The sequence below is a fragment of the Impatiens glandulifera genome, chromosome 5 (assembly GCF_907164915.1).
Source record: "Impatiens glandulifera chromosome 5, dImpGla2.1, whole genome shotgun sequence".
In the NCBI taxonomy this organism is placed as follows: Eukaryota; Viridiplantae; Streptophyta; class Magnoliopsida; order Ericales; family Balsaminaceae; genus Impatiens; species Impatiens glandulifera.
Window position 1 is genome coordinate 48,358,494 of NC_061866.1, and position 25,823 is coordinate 48,384,316.

Consider the following 25,823-nt stretch of genomic DNA (forward strand, 5'->3'; position numbering starts at 1 on the left):
AAGTCACTATTTTTAGAGCTAAAAATGAAGATAATTTCTCCAAAATATAAGATTTACTAATGTAAAACATTTGAAACAACGAATTAATTTGTTTGAGATTATTTGAAAATACAAAACCCATGTTTATACCAAAACCAAAATCCACTCATCTCATGATCTATGTACTAACTACGAGTTCCCTGTTCTCTCTATTTCCACGGCTTACAGAAATAGTTGCAGCATTTAACAAAACAATCCATGACTACTTCGAGAGGAGATTTTCTAGTCGAGGGTGCACCATCGACCCTGGCCTGTTCCTGATCAGGGTCTTTTGGCCAATTTATCCTAAACTCCATCAGCAGATCATCATCATCCGTTGCTGCTATCGGCCAATTCACATTTTCAACATTATCTACACTCGATTCCCCTTTTACAGCCCACTTGCCTTTGTTAATAGTTCTCGGGCTCATTTGTTCTTCATCCTCATGTATGTCAAATTCAGGAATGCCCATCGAGAACAAAGGTGGATCATGAACATCGCTACTTGTCTCAACAACACATGAATCTTTAGGAATAAGCGGGAAAAGCTCCTCCAAATTGAAAGACTCTGTCATTTGCCTTTGACATTGAATTAGCTCTTCCTACATGAGAAACGAATTAGAAACTTGAATTCATGAATTCGATCATACAATTGATCACTCTCTAGTCTCTACCTGATAGGATTCAGGTGAAGTCCGCTCCCTTGAAATCTCCATTCTGATCTCATCGAGTCTATCTTCAGGCATTATTGACTCAGCAACAACGAATAATGCTGAAGCAGCAATTACTGATGGTTTGTACCGTGTGAATCTGAAATCTGTACATGAGAAAGAAATACAACATTGATCAGCTTGTGAATCATGAATCTTCATGATTCATGAAGCAATTCTTAATTACCTCCTTTAAACTTGACTATGATCTTTGAAACTTCTTTGCGACGGATGCCGTTATTTACAAGCGGTTGCGTCTGATCTCCCAGTTTGAAAAAAGGAGAGAAGTATTCCAAGAAACTGAAAGCAGTCAGCGGTTTCAATCGCCATTCGAGTACGTTGAGTATATGAATCTCCGTTTCGAGGAAATCATGACTGTCCACTTTCCAATAAAACGAACCGTCGACCTGTTAAACATCACCAAATTCATGTGATCTGACCGTATATTTGTACAGTCTCTACAGAAAGATGAAGAAGAATGAGATTTCGGTACCGTAATGAAGTCATCTACAATGAATTTACTTTTTCTCATCTTACAAGCTAGACTCATGAAGCACATTGCATAAACCTTCGCTGTATGGAAGAACGATCCTTCTCTGATCACCTATAACCAAAAGAAATGATTAAGATCTCCAGTAAATCCAAAATGAAATCGATCGATAGTTCAATAACATTGAAGAGAAGCAAATTACTGTTAACTTGTGTTCCTTCATCCAGAATCGATCAAAGTAAGTCATAGCAAGATATGGCTCGAAAGCGTCCAGATCACGCCGAGATTTTGATAACTGCGTAATATATCATTAAGAAACGAAAAGCAATGTAATCAAAGCATAATGTGAAGAACAATAATGGAGATTGTTGAGAGTTTCATACGTACACGATCGATCAAGCTCACTATCTTCCTTCGGACTTCAATATCCGGCTGAAACCGGTATCCTTCACCAATGAGTCTGAATTCATCATAGAAGAGTTTTTCAATAGTAGATTGAGCTTCGAGATCTATCATTTCTTGCTCCATTTCTTGCTAGCAGTTGTTCAACGTTTTCCTCGTGATAGATACAAACCGTTATTATATCTGATTTGGTTAACAGTAAATTAAAGATTGTATACAAATATTTTTTCTTAAATTAATCTGTTTATTTTCTCACATTTTATTTTAAATTATTGTTTTCTCTTTTATTCAAATTGTATTAGATATTTATTTAATATGTACGTATATATTTGACTGTTTTGAAAAATAACTAACTTGTTTACAGATGTAATGAAATGATAATTTTAACCTTATTTAATAATATAATTTTATAATCATATTTTTGTTTTCCTTTATAAAAAGTGAATGATGATATTTCAGCAATATCTTGATATAGACAGGTTTGGTTTAAATTATTTAAATAATTTTAATTTAATTAAATATTATTTTATTTCTCTTTTTTATCATATTATTTAATTAATTAAATAAAATATTTTATATTAAAAAAATATATTTATTTTATTATTATATATTAATATTCTTTAAATAATTTTATCAAACAAAAAAAGTTCAATTTCTCAAAATTATCAACTTTATATTTTTATGAATTAAATAAAAACAAACTTAACACCCCATAGTTATGCTCCACTTAAACTCAAAGCGTTTTCAAATAAAATTAAACCTGTGATATTTTAGTTTTTTAATCAAATTTTCAAAATTATCATTAATAATTACTTGTTAATAATTAAGGTTATTCAAATCACCAGAATCAGAACAAGCCGATAGTAAATTTTGAAAATTTGTTTCAAAATTAATCTATTTTGTCGTATATAATGTATCTGTTTTGTCGTATTTAATGTATTTGTTTTGTCGTGTATAAATAATATGCGGGTAAATTCGTTATACTATCAAGTTATGTTATATTACAAGTATTAGTTATTTTCATTAGGTTAATTATTCAAATTCATTATCCTATATAACTAGATATTTACAATAAAAACTTACTGAATTGAAATGTGAACAATGATTTTGAAGTTCTAAACAAGTTTTTTTTAAGAAAAAATTGTGTTCTTTTTTTTAAATAAAAATAATAATTAACATTATCACATTAAAAATCAATGACAAAAGGTTATTGTAATCTGATAAATGTTCTTTTTTAATATAATAATTGACATCCCATAAAAAACAAGTGTAAAAATGTTAATGTATCTGTTAAGGATTGAAAAAATTAATTTTGAGATTTAAGCAATCTGTTTGGTCTTTCTTCTCCTTCTTTACTCTTCAATAATTTCCAGCATTGTCAAGACCAACCACTCTATATTCAAGTAAAACCCATTTCAGAATTGAATTGTCTCCCTTCCCAGTTCTGACCTGAAAACCGACCTGTGTTCATCAAAATCTAGACTGTCGTTGTCTTAATTTGTTGCAAAAGAGGATTATGTCTTTTTCAGGGGAGAAAAATGCATGTTTCCAGTGCCGTCAATCTGTCTCCGGACAGATGATGAACGGTTGGCGATTCAGAAATGGACAGTTCGCTCAGCTTTGCAACATTTGCGGGTAACCCATGTCTTTTCTCTTCTTTCTGTATTACTGTATATAGTGTTGTCCTGAATCCTGATAGGTTTTGATGAAATCGTCCCCCCGATTAAACAATTTTAAGTTTGATGAACTGCATTGTTAGATTTTGCTTAATTTCTTGCATCTCAAGCAATCTGTCTGTGTTTTTGAAGAAATGCAGAGGTGAAGTTTTTTTAATTTTCTGTTTTTTCAGTTCTCTGTATGAAGAGGGGAGATTTTGTGATGCATTTCATCAACATCAGGATGGCTGGAGAAACTGTGAATCTTGTCAAAAGGTAAACCATTATTAGTATATATGGTAGATTAATAGTCTAGTTGAAGATGAATTGTTCTAGCTATTGATCAATGTATTATTTTATCTTGATTGTTTCAGGCCATTCACTGTGGATGTATTGCATCTTTTAAACAGTTCATGCCATCAGATTCTTGTGGAATCATATGCAGGAAATGTTCAGAGCTTAGCATTATTATGGTAACAGATATTTAATAATTTAACAATCATGGTTTGATAAACGCATCTATGAATTGCTTAATTCTCACTTCAGGCGCGGAGGAGTAACCTGCTGGTGGCTGCAACTCCGAGTCCTAGCTTGGTCGATGCAAATCAGGAAGAGATGAAAATGATTGGCAAGATGTACAAGCTCTGTTTTGTTTTTGTTTTTTGTTTTTGATTTTGATCCTTAAATGTAATTCCTTTTGTCACTCTCGATATAGGTGTACAGGCTCTGTCGTGATTCCCCTGTTTGAGAAACAGTTGTCTGCTATCGACGCGGATCAGAGACTGGGACGACTTGTTATACCTACAAAGTTTGCAGAGGTTTGAGAAACAGTTTGTTATCTGTTAATAGTTTAGTTGATGTATGTTTGTTTGAGGATAATGATTGTCAAACAGGTATTCTTCCCGGAGATTTCAGAACCAGGAAGAGGATGTCGTCTTAAATTCTTGGACACTAATGGGAAGGAATGGGAGTTTGGTTTCGGGTACTGGTTGAATGGAGATAACAAGGTGTATGCTCTTGACGGGCTCAATGAATTTATGATTTTGAAGCAATGGCGAGCAGCTGATGTGGGTAAGTTGTTAACTTTCTTTTGGTTATTTTTCGAAGAATATTCATGTTTCTGATCTTATTAGTTGATTTTCAGTGACCTTTTATAGAATTGATCCTGAGAAGAAGTTTGTCATAGGTTTGATCAAATCAGCTGCTAATCAGCAAACCATCAGCCAGGTATGATATGTATCCCTATTGAATTGCGCAAATCGTTATGTTATGTTTCGAAAAAATCTGAAACAGATATAAACAATTAGTGTGTGTTTTTGATGGTGTAACATTGTTTGAATGAATCTGTCCACGTGTGTCTTGGCAGGTTAACCTAGAATGAAGGTGAGAATTACAGAGTTGTTCTTCATTCATTCGAACCAGTAACATTGTTAATTGATTCAATTGTAGAAGAATAGCTTGTACATGTGGATTGATCTCTTTGAAGGATGGATTTTAGGATATTCAAGTTCAGTTCATTTTAAAAAAAAAGGATATTCAAGTTCAGAACTACCAAAGCTGTGTGTTTTCATTGCATTTTATCTTTTTATCATTGAGGTTCTAAAACTTTAAATTATATACAATGTTTGAGATTATATTCTACTATATTATATAATTGATATGTTTTCAAAAATTATTTTAGAATTAGATTATGTAAATACATTTTAGTATTAAAATATTTTAACAATATGTTTTTAAATTATCCTTACATATCCATAGTTAAGATAATATTCATTAAGAGCCTCATTTGATGTTGGTTATTTGGTGATAAACTCTGATTTTTTTTTTATAGAAAGTAATATTTTATGTAAAAATTAAAATAAATTGTTTTAAAAAGGTTTATTCTTAAATAATAGTACAATAAAATTATAAAATATATAAATTGTGGAGTATTTTGATATTTTGATATTTTGTATATTTAGAAAGATAATTTGATTGATGAAAAGAATGTAAATATGATAGTAACTATTTTATTTTATAATTAATAAAATTATAAAATATATAAATTGTGGAGTATTTTGATATTTTGATATTTTGTATATTTAAAAAGATAATTTGATTGATGAAAAGAATGTAAATATAATATTTGTGGATAAAATGGCAACAAAATCAATATAGAACAAGCTCTAATAGTAACTTTTTGTCCTTTATAACATCTCTTGGATAGTCAACTTTTACTCAATAAGGATTGACTGGCTTTTTTCAAAAGCTAATGATAGGTATTTTATAAGACATTTTTTTTATGACACTTTTATTAATAGGCAATGACAATTGAAAAAGAATTACTCAATAAAGAGACTAAAACATTTCCTTATATCGGGAGGAGTTTGTTTCGGACCAAGAATATCAGAATTAATGAGTTTTATTTTTGCTAAGAGTTCATTTAGTTTTTTTTTTGCTCAAGAGTTCTTGGAAATGAGAGTTTATATATTTTTTTTATACACAACATTCACTTTATATGATTTGGATGGAAGAAGAAAGCCCAATCATCATTTTTTTTTTACTTTAATAATTGAAAACTCAGTTGATTTAAATGGTTATATCAAAATCCTACATATTATACAAGTTTCCATTCACAATCTTTAGTACATAATTATTTCTAAAATAAAAAAACTATAATAAATGTGAGCTCCTCATTTCTCATCAAACATTTTGCATTTTTCATCCCCACAACAATTCTCAAAATATAACCTAATCTATTTAGAAGCAATTTGTATTAAAGATAATTTTGTAAGAAATGTTAAGTATTTTATTCAAATATTAATTTAAATTAGATAATAACATAAATGGAAAATTAACTGGAGGCCCTCTAATTATTCTGATCGCTCATTTTTAGTCCTCAAAATAATTTTTAAAACAAATCGCTCTTTCAGCTTTTAGAAAGTTGGTTCCGTTATTTTTCGATTAAACGAGTTAAGATTAAAATATTTATTTTTTATATATTATCTTTAATCATTATTTTTTTATATTTATACATATAATTATTAAATCGTTTATATATATATATATATATTTATTATTAATTTTATATTTTTATATATAAATTAAATATATATATTATTTATTTTTATCTATACATATCTATCATTGTCATTTCTCTAAGAAGATGAAGAAGGAAGCAAAGATTTCGACGTGGTTACGATGTGAGTCATGATTGAGAAGAGATTTCATTATAACGTGTGTTGTTAAGGCAGAATTGGGGATTGAAAGAAGACTTGTTGAAGAGAAAAGAGGAGAAAGAGGAAGAAAACGATAAACTGCATGTGAGATTAATGGAGAGAGAAAAGCTGCCAATAGACACGAAACCATTTCTTGTTGGCGTTTTGGTGGTGGCGTTTTGGTTTCTGTGATGAATCGGGGATTTAGAGAAAAGAAAGGGATATTCAATTTCAAACCTGCTTAAATATCTTTGGGACGCCGATCAGAGCCTGTTAAATAAATAAAAAATTATCTTTTGGACTAAATATAATAAAGAATAAAGTAAGGATATAATTATTTTGATATTTTAATTATATACCTTAATTTATTTTAGAGAAATGATAGGATATAAAATTTAGAAGAGAGAATGACAAAAGAAATGACGACACAAAAATTAAATAATTTAGGAATAGATATGTATAGATAAAAATAAATAATATATATATATATTATCTATATATAAAAGAGATTTAATAATTATATAAAAATAAAAATTAATGATAATATATATATATAAGCGATTTAATAATTATATATATATATATAAATATAAAAAATAATAATTAAAGATAATATATTAAAAAAATATATATTTTAAGCTTAATCATTTGAAAAAAAAAATTTATGGGAGGCCATGGTTTAAACCTTGATAAACGATTTATTTTAAAATTTAATTTAAGGACTAAAAATAAGCGATATAAATAATTAAAGTACACTGCCCAAATAATTTATCCTAATTAAATATACATATACTTCTACTATTTTCAAAAACAAATATACTTATATTTATTTATTTTGGTGATGTTTTTTTTATTCAAATATATTTTTATTCAAACTCATTTTTAAATATGTTTGTTGAAGTTTTATTGGTTTAAAATGATTAGGAGTTTAAATAAACGAATTTATATGATCATTTACATTATAATTTTAGTTGTAAAATATTTGATTTCACTGTAATTTAAAATGTTTTTAAATTATAATGTCTTAAATTTGATTGGTGATGCATATTTATTAGTTATTAGAATAAAATGCTCTTTCAATAATTAAAATTATAATTATAATATTAAAAAAATATTTATGTATATTATATATTTAATAAACAAAAAATATTTTTTATAATAATATTAAAATATACTAATTTATATTAATAGAAAATATAAAATATTTAACATAATTATGTATTAAAAAAATTTAGTTTTTAAGAATATATTTTAACTTTATTTTTTAATATTCTATTTATTATATTCAAAATTATAAATTATATACTATATTTTTTTTAATAATTTTTTTTTTAAGATTAAGTTAATTAATAATTTATTAAAGTTGGTAATAATATATTTTGAATAAATATTAATTGTTTTTAATTTAAAAAAATAAAACTATATATATATATTTAATAATTTTATTTTAATTAAAATAAATGTTTTTAAATTATAATAAAAAAATATAATAAATATAATAATTATTTTTTTTAGAAAAAGTTTAAATAATTATTTAAAAAAAACAAATCCACCAAAATTTATAAACATTATAATTTTTTAATTTTAAATATATTTTTTAAATTATAAATAATAAATTAACTTTTTTGAAATAATAATTTTTTTACTGGTTTAATTTTAGTAAAAAGAATTTATTTTTCTAATTTTTAATTAAAATTATTAAAAAAAGATTTCAAAAATAATAAATAAAACCAAATATATTATTTTTTATTTAAAAAGTTTTTACATTTATAAATATATAATTGTATTTAGAAATTAACAATATTAACCCATTTTTTTCATTATTTTGATTTTTAAAAATAAAAATAATAATATATTTGATTATTTAAGTGTATGATATTAAATTAAAATAATTTTGTTTATATATTTTTATTAGTATTTTAAAATTAGTTATTTTTTAAAAAAATATTTCTAAAAATATTTTAGAATTCTAAGTTAAGTTAGAGTCAAAAGAGAAATACCAAACAAAACAAATGACTCGTAATAATACAAATTATTAATTTAATATTTATATTTTAATTTAATTAAACAAATTTAATCTTATTTTATTTTTTTATATATATTATTGAAATCTTTATTTTATTATAATAATTATATTTTAATAAAATTATTTATTTATATATATATATATATATATTAATTTTTAATATTAATATATATGATATATAATAATATTATTCTTATTATATTATAAATATATTTAATAATAAAATTAATTATAATAATAACTTAAATTAAAAAAATTAAATAATTGAATTTTTTGTATGTTTTCATATTTAATTCATTTAAATTTTTAAAATTTCATTATTTATCGAAAATAATTTATTTATTTTTAATTAATTATATTAGAAATAATATTTTAAAAGTGTAAAAAATATTTTGATTTGATTTTAATAAACACTTAATATCATTTAATACAATTTTTTAAATTAAAACAAATATGAAATAATAATAAAATATAAAATATATATTTATAATTATATACTATAATTGATATTTATTAATATAAAAATAAATATTTAAAACATTATATAATAATATATAAATATTAAAGTAATATTTTGTTTATAATTAAATTGCCAAATATTTATTAAATTAAGTAGGAGAATTATTAATTAAAAATAATAATATTTTTTATATAAATATTATTTATATTATAATAAATGAAATGTATTTAAGTTTTAGAATTATATTATTATTATATATAATTATAAATAAATAAAAATTATATAAATATTTTTTTAAATAATTTAATTAATATTTAAAGAAATTAATTAATATATGTATAAATATATTATGTAAAATAATTTAATAATTTATATAATATATATTTTTTTAAATTGTAAATTATAATTTATAATTTTTATATTTTATTTTAAATATTATTATAAAAATTTATTGATATTTAGTTAATATATTTTTGTTATTTTATGATATTATATATATATATATATATATTATTTTATAATACTTGATAAATAATATTTTGAAATGTTAAATTATATAAAAATTATAATTACAAATTTTTGTATTTTAATTTAAATATTATTATAAAAGTTTATTGAGGTTAGTTAATATATTTTGTAGTTGTTTATAATTTAGAAAGAATATATATATAAATTTGGTGTATTTTATTTTAATATTTGAATTATATATAAGTTTATAAATTTTATAAATCTAATTATATTTATATATTATTTTTAATTACTTGAGAAAAAATATTTTAATATCGATAAATAATATTAAATTAATAAATTAATAAATTATATAATAATATATATTATTTGAAAATTAATAATTTAATATAAATATAGATTATTTTGAAAATTATTTTTTTTATTTAATTTATTTTAATTTATAATATTGAATTAAATTTTTTTGCAAATAATAAATAGAAGTATTTCATAATAAAATTTTATACAATTTAAATTTATGAAAACTTTATGTTAAAGTTTTAAATATTATACAGTTATTTAAATATTAACTAAAAAAAGGCTAAATTAAAATATTTAAAAAGAAACAAATTTTTAATATAAATAATTGGGATTTATTTATATTTAAAGTTTTGTATTTGGGGTTTGATAAATGAAATAAGACTTATTTTCAGTAAATATCATAGACATCATTGCCATTTTATTAGAATATTTATAAAATCACCAATAAACTATATAATTAATTGGTAATAAAGAATAGAAAAGAAAAAGTGAAACTGAAAACTGACTCCTCTACTAATATACAAATTCAATAACCCGCATAGAAGAATAGCCAATGCTTTGCCAATCACGGTTTTGAGAACATCCCTTGTGTTAAAGAAGAGAAGAAATCGAATTCTTTTCCTTCTGAATTTCCTGCTGAGTTCTGGATCGTCTGGTCGACAGAAACATTCTGCCCACCGCCTATGGAATGACTACTGCAAGAAAGAAAGAAACCAAAATAAGAAGAAAACATCTCATGATTCTCTCCATGCAAAATTAGAGGAAGTATTTGGAATTCTTCTTCAATATAATCTTAATCTTGGAATAGCTCATCATTCATAATGGATCTACAAACCATTTTATGTGGGAGCTATGGAATGGTTTATTTTGTTGTTAATGAATTGACCATTTAAAAACAAAATCCTAAGAAACCGAGAAGTATTGATTTTTACCTGGATGTGGGAAGTGATGAAGAATTTCCCGTAGAATGTGCTGGTCCCATGCTTCCCACCTAACCCGTGTGAATTTTGAAGAAATAACCCACAGATCATCAAATCTCATTGAAAGTCTCCATCACCTCAAGAAGATCATTTTACCAATTGAATATTGTATTCCTGTACCTGGTTAGTTCCGGTTGTATGTATCAAGAGTCCAGGACACTGAAGGCCCATGTTAGGCCAACTTTGATCGTTGTTGGCTGGTTGTTGCCCATTACCAGGAAATATGGGGGTGACTCCGCCAGATTTAGCTGCAGCTGCCATCAGAAGTGCCTGCTGCTGAGCCAACATAACAAGTTGTTGTTGATGAAGAGCAAATGGTGATTCCATGTTGGACTGATAAAACATAAAAACTCAGATCAGTTAATATATACTAATATTTATGTAATAATATGTAAACTAAATTAACAAAACCATATTATAGATTTCAAATAGACCAAAACAGACATCTTCACCTTATCAAAGAGACTCATAATATCATTTCTAACATCTTTCTCAGGCTTCTCTCGAACAAAAGATGATGAGATGGGAGCTGAATCTTTGAACAAATCCTCAATGCCGGAAGTCGGATGGGTTTTCCTCTCATCTTGTGTTGTCAAGCCAGGTTTTTCTCCTGTTGATTCCTCTGCAGCAGCTGTAAACCAATAAAGGCCATCCTTACACGGTATATGGAATCAAAGCTTGGACAATATAGAGAACAAGAGACGAGAAAAAGTATTGTTCAAATGGAAATTCATTAATTGAATCACATCCAAGGGGAAGTAGAATATACTCTGGAAACACGCCCATGAAGCATCTTGAGTCGTCTCTGCCTTTGTGACATTGTCACTTAGTCCGTCCATAGAAAACATATCAAAGAGATCCGTAGCATAATGATTTGTTGAGGGAGGAGCGGATTGATTAGAATCTGCCACCTTCTTAGTTGCGGCTATTTCAGGTTTTTGAGTGAACTGTTGTTGAGCCTTTGGTGGGGGAATAACCTGTCGAAAAGTATAGTATATAAGGTACCTATTACATAAGCGCTAATCCTTCAACCCACTGAAAACAAAAAGTTCTCTGAATCGAGATTAACAAATAGAAAACAAAATAGAATACACATTATGGGCAGGGACGGTCAGGTAAAATAAGAGAGCATATTTTTGTTCAAGACCTTTGAAGGCAAGATATACTCACTGGTAGAACATAAACACTTGAACTAGACCTCTGTTGTTTCTTCCTTCCTTCAGATGAATTCACAGAATTGTTTACATTCCCCAATCCATCAGCAGATTTCTGCTGCTGCACACTAGATGGCGAAAAAGGCTTCCCGTTCTTTGCAGCCCATCTCTTATCTTCATATCTTTAGATAAACCATTTAACTATAACCATTAGGAATTACTATAAAATTAAAGAAAGGGATGCCAATGAACCATATAAAGAGAGAAAACAAAAACAATTTTAAAAGAGCATACTTAGCACGAATAAAATTCTCAAGCCCTACTCTGTCGTAGTTGGGTGGTATATTTGCTTCCCAATAGCTGTTTGCTTTCTCATTTCCAATTGCTGAAAAAGGACCAAGTGCAACTCAGTGACATTCCACCATCAACTTAATCCATGATTATAAAACTTGTATGATGGTACAAAAACCTACATTGAATAAATGAAACCTGTTCAGGAAGCCATGTATCTAAAGTAGCAGATCTGACCTGCACAAGAACAAAAGAACAAGAACAATTGTTAACTAACACTCGATATCTGACTTTTTCCTCATAGGAAGCTTGCATACAAAACACAAATCCAAAACAGAAGATGAAAAGTGAATGTCATCCATCAAATTAGAGCAAAAGGACTTTGACTTGCTATTTATTAGATGGATCATCGGATATTCGTATGACAATGTTTCACTTCCCACAAAAATAATTCTCAACATATGCACTATTCAACATTATAAGATTCTCAAGGGTGCAGAAAAAAGGAACAAGATGGTTGATAAGTGAGGTGTGATCACCTTTGATATGTGAACACCAAGACTTCTGTGGATCCCAGAACATTGCATGCATATGAAGATACCTAGGTTAACACTAGCCCATCTAGGCCCCCTGCATGTAAAACTTAATTACTAGGAAATGTAACTGATTACATTAAATGCATTCAACGACATGCTGTGTCCATGAAGCCAATATATATACAGATTTATACTTTGTTTTACAGTCGGCGCATTCTCTGTTCTCTGGCAATTTTAGAAGCCCTTCCAATATCTGCAAATGACAATTACACAGGGAAAAATGAATCATGAGAAACTAGTAAAAATGAAAATTGAATTAACAATCATAGAACAGCGAGAATCGAATTGGTTATACATATAAAAATGAAGAGATGGAATGAGGTAAAAAGAACCTTTCTATGCTTTGCATTGAGCTCCTTGCTAACATTGGCTTTCTCGTTCATGGCGAATGGATGATTAGATAATGAGAAAATTGAATAAATCCTAGAGGTGAGAGGGAGAGGGGAAAGTTGAAGAACGTTGGGCTTGCGTGTCTGCTTCTCTCTCCTCTGTCTCCCTCCGGCGAAGAGCTGTCTGTCTTGGTTTCTTTCCTTCCTTCCTTCCTCCTGTGAGAGATTGAAATGTAGTAAAATACAAAGGAGAAACTTCTTGACCTCCTCTTTTTCCTTTTTGACGCTCATTGCCATGGATGGTCGTGGGTGTACGTTACAAGCCTCTCCTAACTTCCTCACACGTGTTTTAGGAACAAACAAAAGAAAAAAACATCTGATTGTGTTGATTCTTTATTTTTAAAACCTAGTCCGACCATTTATTTTTCTATAATCTCATATTCATTTGAATTCTTTTTGTTTTATTCCCATAAACCAGTATAATTTTATAGTCATAATTTCGTTTTTTTTTATTTGATTGTAAATCAAATTAAATTAAGGTAAGTTTAACTCAGTTTATTAACTGAACTTATTTGAGGTACATTTGATATTTGATAGGATTCAATTTTATTTAATTTATTCATTTATTTGACTGGAGAAGAGGAGTATAGATAAAATTGTGTTTAAATTCAAAATATATTTTAATTATAATTTTTTAAATTAATTTATTACGCAAACTTAAACGCATAAATTAGACTATCAATCAAACACAACCTAAGACATTTAACTTTAAATAACACCTACCTTAACAACTTGTCACTGTTACTTTGTTGGGTTTCATTTGTCCTGGTACAATTACTTGAAGTATAGTTTATGAAAACATGAATTACTTTGGTCAATAGTATAGTAAGATTATTGTAAATAGGTAATATAATTATATATATTGGTCCTAGCTAAAAATTAAAGGTTAATTATTATTTAAAACACAAAGTGAAAAAGTTGATGGAGTTAAAGGAATGTCTAATACAAGTAGAGTTGGGCATTATGCATAAACGGTCGTATTCGACTCGGACAAGTCGTGTTAGACTCTCAATCGTGTCGTGGTGTGTCGTGTCTTAATCTTATGTGTGTCGTATCGTGTCTTAACTCGCTCAAAATATTATGATCCACAAATTTTTTTGTGTTGTGTTAATTCGTATGCACAAGTTTATTCGTGTCGTGTTAATTCGTGTTTCGTATTATTTCGACTAGAGTTTCGATTAAATCGTAACGTGTCATTGTCCATTTTTATGTGTGTCATGTCGTGTCTTGAAACACTTATGTTAATTATTTAATATATATATATATATTAAATTATATTGCTAGTAAAAATTATAAAATATTATTATTAATTTATTTATTTTAATTTTAAAAAATTTAAATTAATTTAATAAATTAAATGTGTTAAATATGTTATTTAAAAAATGAATTAATATGTTAAATATATAAGATGTGTAGATATAAATTTTAAGATATAGTTTCATTATTATTATTATTATTTGAATATCAATTATTTAAAATATGTTTTAAAATTTACAAATAATTATCCAAAAAAATTAGTTAATAAATTATTAATTGAATAAGAATCTAAATAAATTTAGTTTAAGAATATTAATGTAAATGTGGTTAGTTTGAGGAAGGAAAGAAAGATGAGGTCATCAAGATGGTTGGGGTCAAATTCAGATTCTAATGACATTGTTTGCGGTGTTCGGATTCTTATTGTTGAATGGAATAACAATAAGATGGGTTAATGCATGTCGGCAAAAGAAAACATGCAATTACACACGCTGTGTTACCTCCAGTTGAGCTACAGATTTAATAAGAGTAACTTATATTATTATGCATTTGTATTTTATTAATTGAATGAGAATTTAAATAGATTTAGAGAAAATGTTAAGTTAAGTAACTTATGTCATATAACTAATTGTATTTATGTTGTTTCGTGTGTATATTCGTGCTCGTGTCGTGTCTATACTCGTGTTGTGTCCGTGACGACTCGTGATCTTATTACGATCGTATAAACTCATAATCGTGTTGTGATTGTGTCGTGCTTGTGTTGTGTCCAACCCACGACCCGAATGAGATAATATCGTACTATGTCGTTCCGTACTAATATCGTGTTGTATCGTGTCGATTTTTGTTGATCCAACTTATTACCCAACTCTAAATGCAAACTTTCAATTTCCAACGTAACAATAATAAAAAAAACATTATCCCAACTGCCATAAATATTTTTTTAATTGTTTATGTATCTAAATCACTTCAATAGTATCATTGTAATGATTTTATATAGATAGATAGAAAAGAAAAATGAAAGTGAAGCTATATAATACAATTTAGTGAGCAGGAATAGTCAATTAGATTATTAGTATGAGTGATCAGGATAAAGATATTGCGGGACCAAGGAGAAACAAGGGCGTTGGTGGCCATGTGCATATTGAAAACCTTTCTCCCATTTCAATCGGATCCTTCTCCTCCAAAAAGAAAGAAAATAAAAATCCTTCTTCTCTCTGTCTCTCACTTTCTTCTCTCCTTCCCATTTCCCCTCTTTCTCCCTGTAATTTCATTTCATTTGCATCTTTCCCTCGTGGGTCCACCCATTTTCTGTCCGCAAATACAGCCTTAGATCAACAGCCTGTAAATACAGCCTGTAAAGAGTTGTTTACACTTGTTAAAAAGCACCGATTTTGTTCATTCATGGCGGTCGTTTCTCTTCACTAGCTCATGTTTTGCACTCCACTTGGTTTGCTCATTTCAAGGTATTGCACACCAGCTGTTCAAGGTAATGCCGCTGAGAAACTCTGGTTTTATCTATTGCCTGTTTTATATCTCAAATCTTATTAGTTCTAGTCGAGCTCAAGCTTCCTCCTTTTTGGTAACTTCTTCTATTGTTTTATTTTCGTGAAAACCCATTCGCATCGATCATTAACCTTAGATGGATCTAGCCATAATTCTAGCCGTTCTTCTATTTGGGTTCTTTGGGATTAAATCTTCCGCCTCATTCACTCCCGCGGATAGCTATTTCATTGTCTGTGGATCTTCTCAAAATGTTACTTTCCCAGGTCAGACATACATTCCAGATTCAACCCAGTCTTCTATTTCATTGAAAAGTCAAGGGCAGGCCTCTATAACTTATACCTCCAATTCCAGTTCTACTGTCCCTTCTCCACTATATCAGTCTGTTCGAATCTTCTCGAGCAAAGGCTCTTATAAGTTCAGTATCAAACAGCAAGGTAGACATTGGGTTCGCCTATATTTCTATCCTCTTCCAAACTCGGGTTATGACTTAACATCTGCCACAATGACCGTTGTTACTGAAAACTTCGTGCTACTGAACAACTTCACTTTCAAGAACTACAATGGTTCTCATCTGTTTAGGGAGTATTCAATCAACGTTACTTCAGACACCTTAGTTCTCACCTTACTTCCCTCAAACAATTCCATTGCCTTCATCAATGCAATTGAATTGGTCTCTGTCCCGGATGAATTGATTCCGGATCAGGCACTGGCTCTATTCCCTTCTGCCCCCATTAGTGGTCTCTCTGCTCGTGCCTTTGAAACTATATATCGCCTGAACATGGGCGGCCCATTGATTACCCCTCAGAATGATACTCTTGGAAGGACATGGGTGAATGATAAGAAATATCTCCATGTCAACAGCTCGGCTGTGACAGTCTCTGTTAACCCTGTAACTGTGAAATACCGAGCTCTTGCAACCCCGGAAATCGCACCAAACTGGGTTTATGCCACGGCTGAACACATGGGAGATGCAAACGTCAACAATGTAAACTTCAACATAACATGGGTTTTTAGAGTTGATCCGAACTTCACCTACTTTGTCAGGTTACATTTCTGTGATATTGTGAGTAAGGCCATGAACAATCTTGTTTTCAACCTATACATTAACTTTGATCTTGCTTTTGGAAGTCTGGATTTGTCGACTTTAGCAGGAGACTTGGGCGTTCCTTACTACAGGGATTTTGTTTCCAACTCTTCTGCTGATTCGAACACCTTGACAGTTAGCGTCGGTCCGGATACAATGGCTGACGTGACAGATGCGATTATGAACGGGTTGGAGATAATGAAGATGAATAATGAATTTAGAAGCTTTGACGGGTTGTCGCCGGTTGAGACTATTCTTCCTGCTTCAGCCTCGAAAAAGAACAAGAGGATGGCTATAATAGTTGGTTCTGTTGCGGGATCGTTAGGCCTTATCGCCTTGTTAGGACTTTGTTTATTCTGTTTGGGGTGCGGCCGCAGGACAAAGGATTCTCAGCAGGGGGGACATTCATGGCTGCCTCTACCGTTATATGGAAACTCTCTGTCGTTGACAAAGATGTCAACTACTTCCCAAAAGAGCGGAACCGCCAGTTGCCTCTCCTTGGCATCGACCAATCTGGGGCGGGTCTTCACGTTCCAAGAAATTATGGACGCCACCAACAAGTTTGACGAGACCTCGCTTCTTGGTGTGGGAGGGTTCGGTAGAGTCTACAAAGGTACGACAGAAGACGGAACGAAAATAGCGGTGAAAAGAGGTAACCCGAGATCGGAACAGGGTCTGGCCGAATTCCGAACCGAGATCGAGATGCTGTCAAAGCTTCGGCACCGGCATCTGGTCTCCCTTATTGGGTACTGCGACGAGAGGTCGGAAATGATATTGGTTTATGAATACATGGCAAACGGGCCTCTTAGAAGCCATCTTTACGGGACAGACCTCCCACCTCTCTCGTGGAAGCAACGGTTGGAAATATGCATTGGGGCAGCTAGGGGGCTTCATTACCTCCACACCGGAGCAACACAGAGTATAATTCACCGAGATGTGAAGACTACCAATATTCTCTTAGACGAGAATTTTGTGGCTAAGGTTGCTGATTTCGGTCTTTCTAAGACAGGGCCTGCTTTGGATCAAACCCATGTGAGCACTGCGGTTAAAGGGAGTTTTGGATACCTTGATCCAGAATATTTCAGAAGGCAACAACTTACTGAGAAGTCAGACGTGTATTCGTTTGGCGTGGTTCTGATGGAGGTTCTTTGCACAAGGCCTGCATTGAACCCTGTTCTGCCTAGAGATCAAGTGAATATTGCAGAATGGGCGATGACTTGGCAGAAGAAAGGAATGTTGGATCAAATAATGGACAAGAATCTTGTTGGGAAGGTGAACCCTGCTTCCCTGAAGAAGTACGGTGATACGGGGGAGAAATGTTTAGCGGAGCATGGGGTTGACAGGCCGTCAATGGGAGATGTTTTGTGGAATTTAGAGTACGCTCTTCAGCTTGAGGAAACTTCATCGGCTCTGACAGAACCGGAAGACAACAGCACAAACCATATCCAAGGAATTGCATTGAACCCTCCACCTATGGAGGCATTTGATAACAGCAGCGCAAGTATGGTGGAGGGTGCGAGTTATGGGGAGGAAGATGTGGCGACTAGTGCTGTTTTCTCGCAGCTAGTAAATCCTCGTGGAAGATAAAGTTTTTGCATTTATACTTCAAATTTGTTTTTTCTTATCCTTTGGTGATTATAATATCTTAGTTGATCACTGGAAATCATATAAACATGTGTATATTGGATCTTCTGTTTCTTCTACATAAATGTTGTTTCCATAAAGGTTCATCTAATACACCATAAGTTTAGTCATTCTATAATTGTTGAATTGTTGCATTATGTGCTGACTCAATTCTCCCTAGGAATCAGATCAATCTTAATCTATGATGGAAACTAAAGTCTTTTAAACCTTTTGTTCCTACACTGGATATTCTACAAGGTATTAAATAAACTTGCCAAAGATGTTTAAAAGAAAAATATGATTGAAACAATATGACATGATAGAATACAGTTAAAGAATCTAGATGCATCTTTTTTTCTTTTGAATTAATGTTTGATCTTTCTGTTGCATTTTGAAGAGTACTTTGGCTACAAAAGACATAGAGGATCTTTAGTTTAGATAAGTTTAGTTTTAATAAAGGGTTACTAAGTCCATAAAGGGGTATTTGGAGTTGTAAGAGCTTCATTGTAAATATGATTAGTTGGCTTCACAAGGGTTTTTCCAATTTCTTAGTCACAAACTTGAGGTTTTTTATTTTATTTTATTTTAAATCAACTTATGACATTTAATCTATTAGGTCACAAATTTTAGGTTATTTGTTTTTTTAAATCGAACTTGTGACATCTATTAGACAGACAGACTTTTAGATTATTGGTTTTGAAATGGATACTTGCTTACAAATGGGGCAGTGTTCTCAGGAGTCCTATACTTTATGACTGTTTGCATTAGCTCTATTCCGGATTCTTGTCCCTAATGGTCTCGGTTTACATACTTATAGGTGTAATTTAGATCCAATCTTGTTAATATACTTTTGATTTTGGAATCACAATCTTATCGATACTTATTTTTTAATATAATCAACATTTAACATAAATTAAACTTAATATGTCTCTTTTTTTTTTGGTAACTTACTCAAATAATATAATATATGTTTTATTTATTTGATAATTTATTTTAACAAAAATCTCAAGATGTTAATAAAGTCCAAGAGAAACACAAGTTACATCCCACAGCATAATTAACAAAAATAGAACAAAGTTGACATAATTCATCATCTTCCCACGACAGAATACGAACGAGATGAAACTACTTGTCTTTCTTCTTCTCCTTGATTGACGATGAAGATGATACAACACCAATCCTATAGGGGTCGACACTGTAAGCGTACTGCTGAATAATGGCGAAAAAAACCATCTCCAGACACACCAACACATTCTGATATGCCTCTTCAATTTGCTCCACCTCAATCCAAATATGATGGGATTTTATTACCCCCATGGCAGCTAGAATCTCAAGCACAATCCCCTGTTTTGTTTGTACACAATAGATTGAATGATTCACAAATAGAATGATTCGTATCCATATTCAAATGGCTGGTTAGAATATTACCTGCCAGAAACAGAAGAAGACAATTCCCTTGATGCACAAGAATTTCGCTAAAGGGCTGTGTGGTTTCAATTCTTTATCAAACACATGGTAAAAGATCACAAGAGAATACAGTGCAAGTGAGACTGAAATGTTTAAGATAATAGTGAATGTCCAGCTGACCCAACTCGGATATATTCCCATTCTTTGAAGAACTATCATCAAGATTGAACATACAGGTCGAATCACAACAAACTGCCATGTCCACTGCTTTAGAAGCTTTAGCGATTGGTGATTCAACCGAACTGTATGTGGCTGCAATCAGTATAAAAAGAACCACATCTTTGAAACAGAGGAAACAAAACCCTCAAAAACTACACTAAAAAAAACAAGTTTTACCCACCTGAAAAAGAGTCATTGGAAACGAGTGATGAATTTCTCTTCCTTTTACCCCATCTGGAACTATGTTCTTGCTCAAGGATATGTTCAAGTAACTATACATCAACGCCATGAACTTAGCAATCACCTGCACTTACAACAACAACAGAATAATCCCCCATTGGAATTACAAAAAACTCTTAAAAATGTTTGGTACTATACTTACCAAAGCTTCATAACATTCCTTGATTGATTCAAGAAAAGTAAAATAAGAACTGCTCCATGTAAAATGTAACAAACCAGTGTAAGATACAACAGCATATAAAGGAGCCATAAGAATGATAACCAATATAGCCTTCTGTTCCTTTGGTTTCCTCCAGCACAATATATGTGTCAAGACTAATTTAGCAGAAACCAACAATGTAATCACCAAGCAACAAGTTGTTGCAATATAAGTCATTTGTGCTGGATGCATCTTTCCTTAATAACTGAGAACCTGCATTACAGATTTGAAACTTTTATATGCTGAGATTCTAAATCTAGAAGTTAGAAAGGTGTATGATCAAAGTAACTATAGGATTAGGCGCAAGACTATAAGATTAGCATTTTAATATTGCAAAATGAGACAGGGAGAGAGAGATTACACGAATTTGAAAGCAGCGAAGGTTGTGAACTCCGATTGATCGCCGATTTCACGGAACAAGAGGCAGAGAGAGAAAAGACCTAGCTACCGATGGAAGACTAGAGTGAAATTATGTAGAAGAGACAGACGAAGAAGAAGATCCAGCCATCCAAGAAGTCGGCATAATCACGTGGATCACGATGCGGCCTTCTCCCTCTATTAGTCGTTGACTGACGAACAAGAATAAATGATTGATCCCAATCGCCCATCCGAATCGCAATCGCCCAGCTGTATCTTCCGACAATTTTGAACATTTTCCAATCACAAATTGCCACCTGTAATAAGAGCTTGTTTGTTTTCATTTTTATTCTTCTCATAATCTATACAATCAAATTTGGTATATAACAGTTGAACTAATTGATCCTATAATATATCAAATTTGACGTATAAATGAAACCCAATTCTTAAAATACATACACATATAATCAAATCACTCTTTATGGCCAAATATCAAAAAATAAAAATAAATTAAATCTTTATCTTTCACGATTGACTAGTTGTGAGAAAACTGCACTTGTCGCCACATCTTCCTCTCCACAACTCGCGCCCTCCACCATACACACGCTTCTGTTATCAAACGTTTCCAAAGGTGGTCGGTTTAATGCAATTCCTTTAATATGCTTCATACTGTTGCCTTTCGGTTCTCTCCGAGCCGATGAAGTTTCCTGAGAGCGTATTCCAAATTCCACAAAAACATCTCCCAAGCATTGACGACATGTCAACACCATGCTCCACTAGACATTTCTCCATCATTTCACCATATATATTTATTTAGAGAAATTGTGTTCATCTCTTAGAAGCCATCTTTACAAGACAAACCTCTCATCTCTCTCTCATGGAAGCAACGGTTGGGGATATGAAAAACGTGTGAAAACGTGTTAAACATGTTAAAAACGTGAAAAACATGCTAAAAACATGAAAAACATGTTAAACGTATTAAATATGTCAAAAAAGTGTTAAACGTGTAAAAACGTGAAAAACGTGTATATTATGTCAAAAACGTGTTAGATTTGTAAAAAATGTGTTAAATGTGTGAAAAACATATTTAACATGTTAAACGTGCCAAAAATGTGGAAAATGTGTTAAACGTTATAAGTGTGAAAATGTGTTAAACATGTCAATACGTATTAAACATGCCAAAAACGTGAAAAACGTGTTAAACGTGTCAAAAACGTGTTAAACGTGTGAAAACGTGCCAAAAATATGGACAATCAATTAATCACCCCTCAGAACGATACAATTGAAAGGACATGAATGAATGATAAGAAATATCTCCATGTCAACAGCTCGGTCATGACAATCATTGTTAACTCTTCATCTGTGAAATACAGAGATCTTGTAACGCAGGAAATCACGCCAATTTGGGTTTATGCTACTACTGATCATATAGTAGATGCAAATGTCAACCATGTAAACTTCAACGTAACATGGGTTTTTAAAGTTGATTCGAACTCCACCTACTTATCCAGACTACATTTCTGCGATATTGTGAGCAAGGCGAGAACAATCTTGTCTTCAACATATACATAAATGAACACTTATATACACAAATATCATAATTCTAACCATCATAAAATAAAAAAATAAAAAAAATGGATCAAATGAAAATGAAAGCAGATTGTTTTTTATTGTTATTGTTAGATTTTGGTTTAAAAAAAATGTTTTGGATCAAAGATCACGATTTTAGTTATTTATAAAGTCATTATTATTTTACATATTTACATGGCAGAATAAATACATAAAAGACCTACACTAGCCATTTATGAATACAATCACATTATATAATGAAAAAACAAAGACAAAACATGGTATTTAAATAAAGACAAAATGAAATGAGAAACAAGAACTTACAAAAGGGATGTTATTGACTTTCAAAAGGAATGAAAGCTCTAACTAAGAGACTTTTGACTCGACAACACTAATTGGTGCTCTTGCTTGGCTTTTGAAAAGTGGGCAGATTTTTTTTAGAGAAAGAAAGGGCAGCCGAAAGGCACTAGAGAATGAAAAAGAAGAGTAAAAAAAAAGTCTTTTGCAATGTGTTAAGAGGGGATATTTATAGAAAAAAATTATGAAACCCTAGGGTCAAAAGGCCCATTTAACAGACTTGAAGTAGAAAAGAGATTTCCATTTTAAACATGTACAAATGTTTAAAAATAATAAAGCAATCTCCACTTGACATGTCACTAAATGTCAAGTGATATCCAATGTGATTTAAGCTTTATTTGATAAATGATGTAATACTTGGTCATTTTAATTTTTAATTCAAAAATGTCCAAGTCTTCATGTTCTTCTTCAACTCACAGTAGAATGACAACTTCTCCTTTTTTTTTGCAACTTCCCTTTTTTTCTTTGACCACACATAATTAGATCGGGATTTCAAAATTTGCGGTTGTCACCATCATGAAGGTGAACGTTGCATTCACCTTTTCCTTTTAGAATTGACTTCATGGATCAGATCCCGAGCATGGGTCGGTCCATTAGTCGGGTCACCGGTCGGATCCGTTAATTGAATCATTTCATTGGCCTTACTTCGGGTTGATTTGCCTTTGATTTGGATCTTCTTGGTCCAATTTACAAATTTGATCTGGATCTTGCATGTGGATTTTGGATTGTCTCTTTAAAAAGCCACACATCTCCTTTCCTCTTACAAAAAAAAAATTATTTAACAATAAATAGGTAATTTTATTTTTAATTATTTTTATTTCTAAGGAACAGTTCTAATTAATAAAAATGTTAACTAACTAATTCAAAATAAATTGCAAAACCTAATCTAACATCGACAACTAATCTAACAATTTAAAACAACTAATCTAATTAAAAAATAACAAAATTATACATAAAAAAAAATATTTTTAAATTATAAAAACGTTAATATATATATATATATATATTTGTATGTTTTGTTTATTTATTTATAAATATTCAAGTTATTAATTTAGATGAAACCTTGAATATTCAAAGTATAATAAATTCTCTAAGTATTTTAATTTAGACAAATTACTACTTTAACTTACTAAGAATCCAAAATCAATTATTTCCAAAAACTCAATTGTTCTAAAAATAATTATCTTTAAAATAAATTATGCAATGAACCCGTGAATGAATTTGAAAATTTTGTATATGCTCAGATTTATTAAAAAAAATAAAATATAAAATTTGGGGGTGAAAAATGAATGCATACATTCCGAAGATCTCTACTAGTTAATCTTGGTTATTTTTCAAAATACTTACACTTATATTTTAGTTAGTTCCATATTTAACATATAAATCATAAGCTAGGATGAGGTTACTTGTGCATGAAAAAAAAAACGAAATACAAAAATTAAAACAACTTAAAGCCTAGAAAATAAATCTATAAATAAGTGTTCCTAAAGAATCAAGAAACTAAGCATATTATTAATCAAGATTTAGTTAGCCTAATCTTTTGATTTTTTTTTTAAATGTCAACATTTATTAAAAAGAACGCAAGATGCGTTCAAACGTTTAATTAGGACCTCACCGAATTCAAACCGGTGACCTCTTGATCTGCAGTTAAATGCTCCACCACTGAGTTATAGACCGTATATCCTAAGTCTTTTGATTTTTAGGTTTTATTGAAATGATTTATTAATCTTGTAAAGTTTTATATTTTGTAACTTTTTTTTTTGTATTTTGAGTTTGTGGTTTTAAGTTTTATAAAATTTATATTTTGAGTTAATTAAACTCATAAACAAATCTATTTTATAAATTAATTTTAGTTTATTCAATTTTAGTTAGGTTTAATTTTTATTCTAGCCTAGAATAAAAATAAATTAAAAAAAACATAATAATAATAATAATAATAATAATAATAATAATAACCAAAACAAAGGAATGCAAAAAAAAAGAATTAAAGGTAAAAAGCTGAAAAACTGCAGTGAGTGTCAAGAATCAGGCGTCGGTAGCGTGGTTTAGTAAAGAGAAAGCAGCATGTGAAGCGTCGGCCTTCAAGCGTCAGTATTCCTTGAAGAACAACCTGCAGAAAACTAAAAAAAAAAGTCTCCAGTTCTTCGTTTTTTCGACATAATTCCTAATCTCTAACCCCATTCTGCAAGTCATCGCCCAAGTCATCGCCCATTCTACAATATTCACTTGATCTCTAGGCAGAACCGGGTTCAATGCAGGCAGTGTGCAAAGAACCTCCATCAGAACCACGCAAAACGAATACACATCAGACTTCTCTGTAAGCTGTTGCCTTCTGAAATATTCTGGATCAAGATATCCGAAACTCCCCTAACTCGTGTTTAAATACGTGTTTCGTGTTATTCCGACTAGATTTTGTTATCGTGTCAACACAATTGTGTATCTTCACACTCATGTTAATTATTTATTTATTTATATATATATATTAAATTATATTGTTAGTAAAAATTATAAAATATTATTATATTATCAAAGTTAAATTATTATCATATATTTTGTTTGAATGTTTTAATAATAATTAAAATTTTAAAATAATTTAAATTTTAAAAATAATATGTAAATTAATAAAAGTAATAGGTGAGATAATTATTATGAGACTCAAATTTCGATTCATATAATTTATTTAATATTTATATTTTATTTCAATATTTTAGTATATTTAATTTTAATTATATATATTATATATATAAAATTAAATAATTTATAAATTTAATAAAAATGTAAATATATTTAGAGAGACGTGGTCATTTGATAATGTTAATGTAAAAGTGAATAGTTTGAAAAAGAAATTGGAGAGAAAGTGGGAAAGGTGGGTAAA

The 25,823-nt window shown here is 29.9% G+C and overlaps 4 protein-coding genes across 4 annotated transcripts; 2 read left to right on the plus strand and 2 right to left on the minus strand.

Annotated features, from left to right (window-relative positions):
• The first annotated feature begins 2,067 nt into the window (after window positions 1-2,067).
• On the plus strand, window positions 2,068-4,492 carry LOC124939570. The gene is made up of 6 exons (XM_047480031.1): window positions 2,068-2,099; window positions 3,150-3,290; window positions 3,470-3,551; window positions 3,650-3,748; window positions 3,822-3,910; window positions 3,991-4,492. The coding sequence occupies exons 1-6, from the start codon at window positions 2,068-2,070 to the stop codon at window positions 4,097-4,099; spliced, it is 552 nt and encodes a 183-aa protein (XP_047335987.1). The 3' UTR covers window positions 4,100-4,492.
• Window positions 4,493-10,636: 6,144 nt separating this feature from the next.
• Window positions 10,637-13,277, minus strand: LOC124939959 (ADP-ribosylation factor GTPase-activating protein AGD5-like). The gene is made up of 10 exons (XM_047480426.1): window positions 13,080-13,277; window positions 12,882-12,940; window positions 12,691-12,781; window positions 12,334-12,388; window positions 12,155-12,245; window positions 11,877-12,042; window positions 11,476-11,683; window positions 11,159-11,337; window positions 10,827-11,039; window positions 10,637-10,717 (listed from the first exon to the last, which is right to left on the minus strand). Exons 1-10 carry the CDS (start codon window positions 13,128-13,130, stop codon window positions 10,655-10,657), a joined length of 1,176 nt encoding a protein of 391 aa, XP_047336382.1. The 5' UTR covers window positions 13,131-13,277; the 3' UTR covers window positions 10,637-10,654.
• Window positions 13,278-15,604: 2,327 nt separating this feature from the next.
• Window positions 15,605-18,694, plus strand: LOC124937622 (receptor-like protein kinase THESEUS 1). The gene has a single exon (XM_047477917.1). The coding sequence runs from the start codon at window positions 16,030-16,032 to the stop codon at window positions 18,562-18,564; it is 2,535 nt and encodes an 844-aa protein (XP_047333873.1). The 5' UTR covers window positions 15,605-16,029; the 3' UTR covers window positions 18,565-18,694.
• Window positions 18,695-19,558: 864 nt separating this feature from the next.
• Window positions 19,559-21,219, minus strand: LOC124938413 (transmembrane protein 184B-like). The gene is made up of 5 exons (XM_047478847.1): window positions 21,027-21,219; window positions 20,609-20,878; window positions 20,408-20,530; window positions 20,029-20,319; window positions 19,559-19,944 (listed from the first exon to the last, which is right to left on the minus strand). Exons 2-5 carry the CDS (start codon window positions 20,855-20,857, stop codon window positions 19,726-19,728), a joined length of 882 nt encoding a protein of 293 aa, XP_047334803.1. The 5' UTR covers window positions 20,858-20,878; window positions 21,027-21,219; the 3' UTR covers window positions 19,559-19,725.
• Between the last annotated feature and the right edge of the window lie 4,604 nt (window positions 21,220-25,823).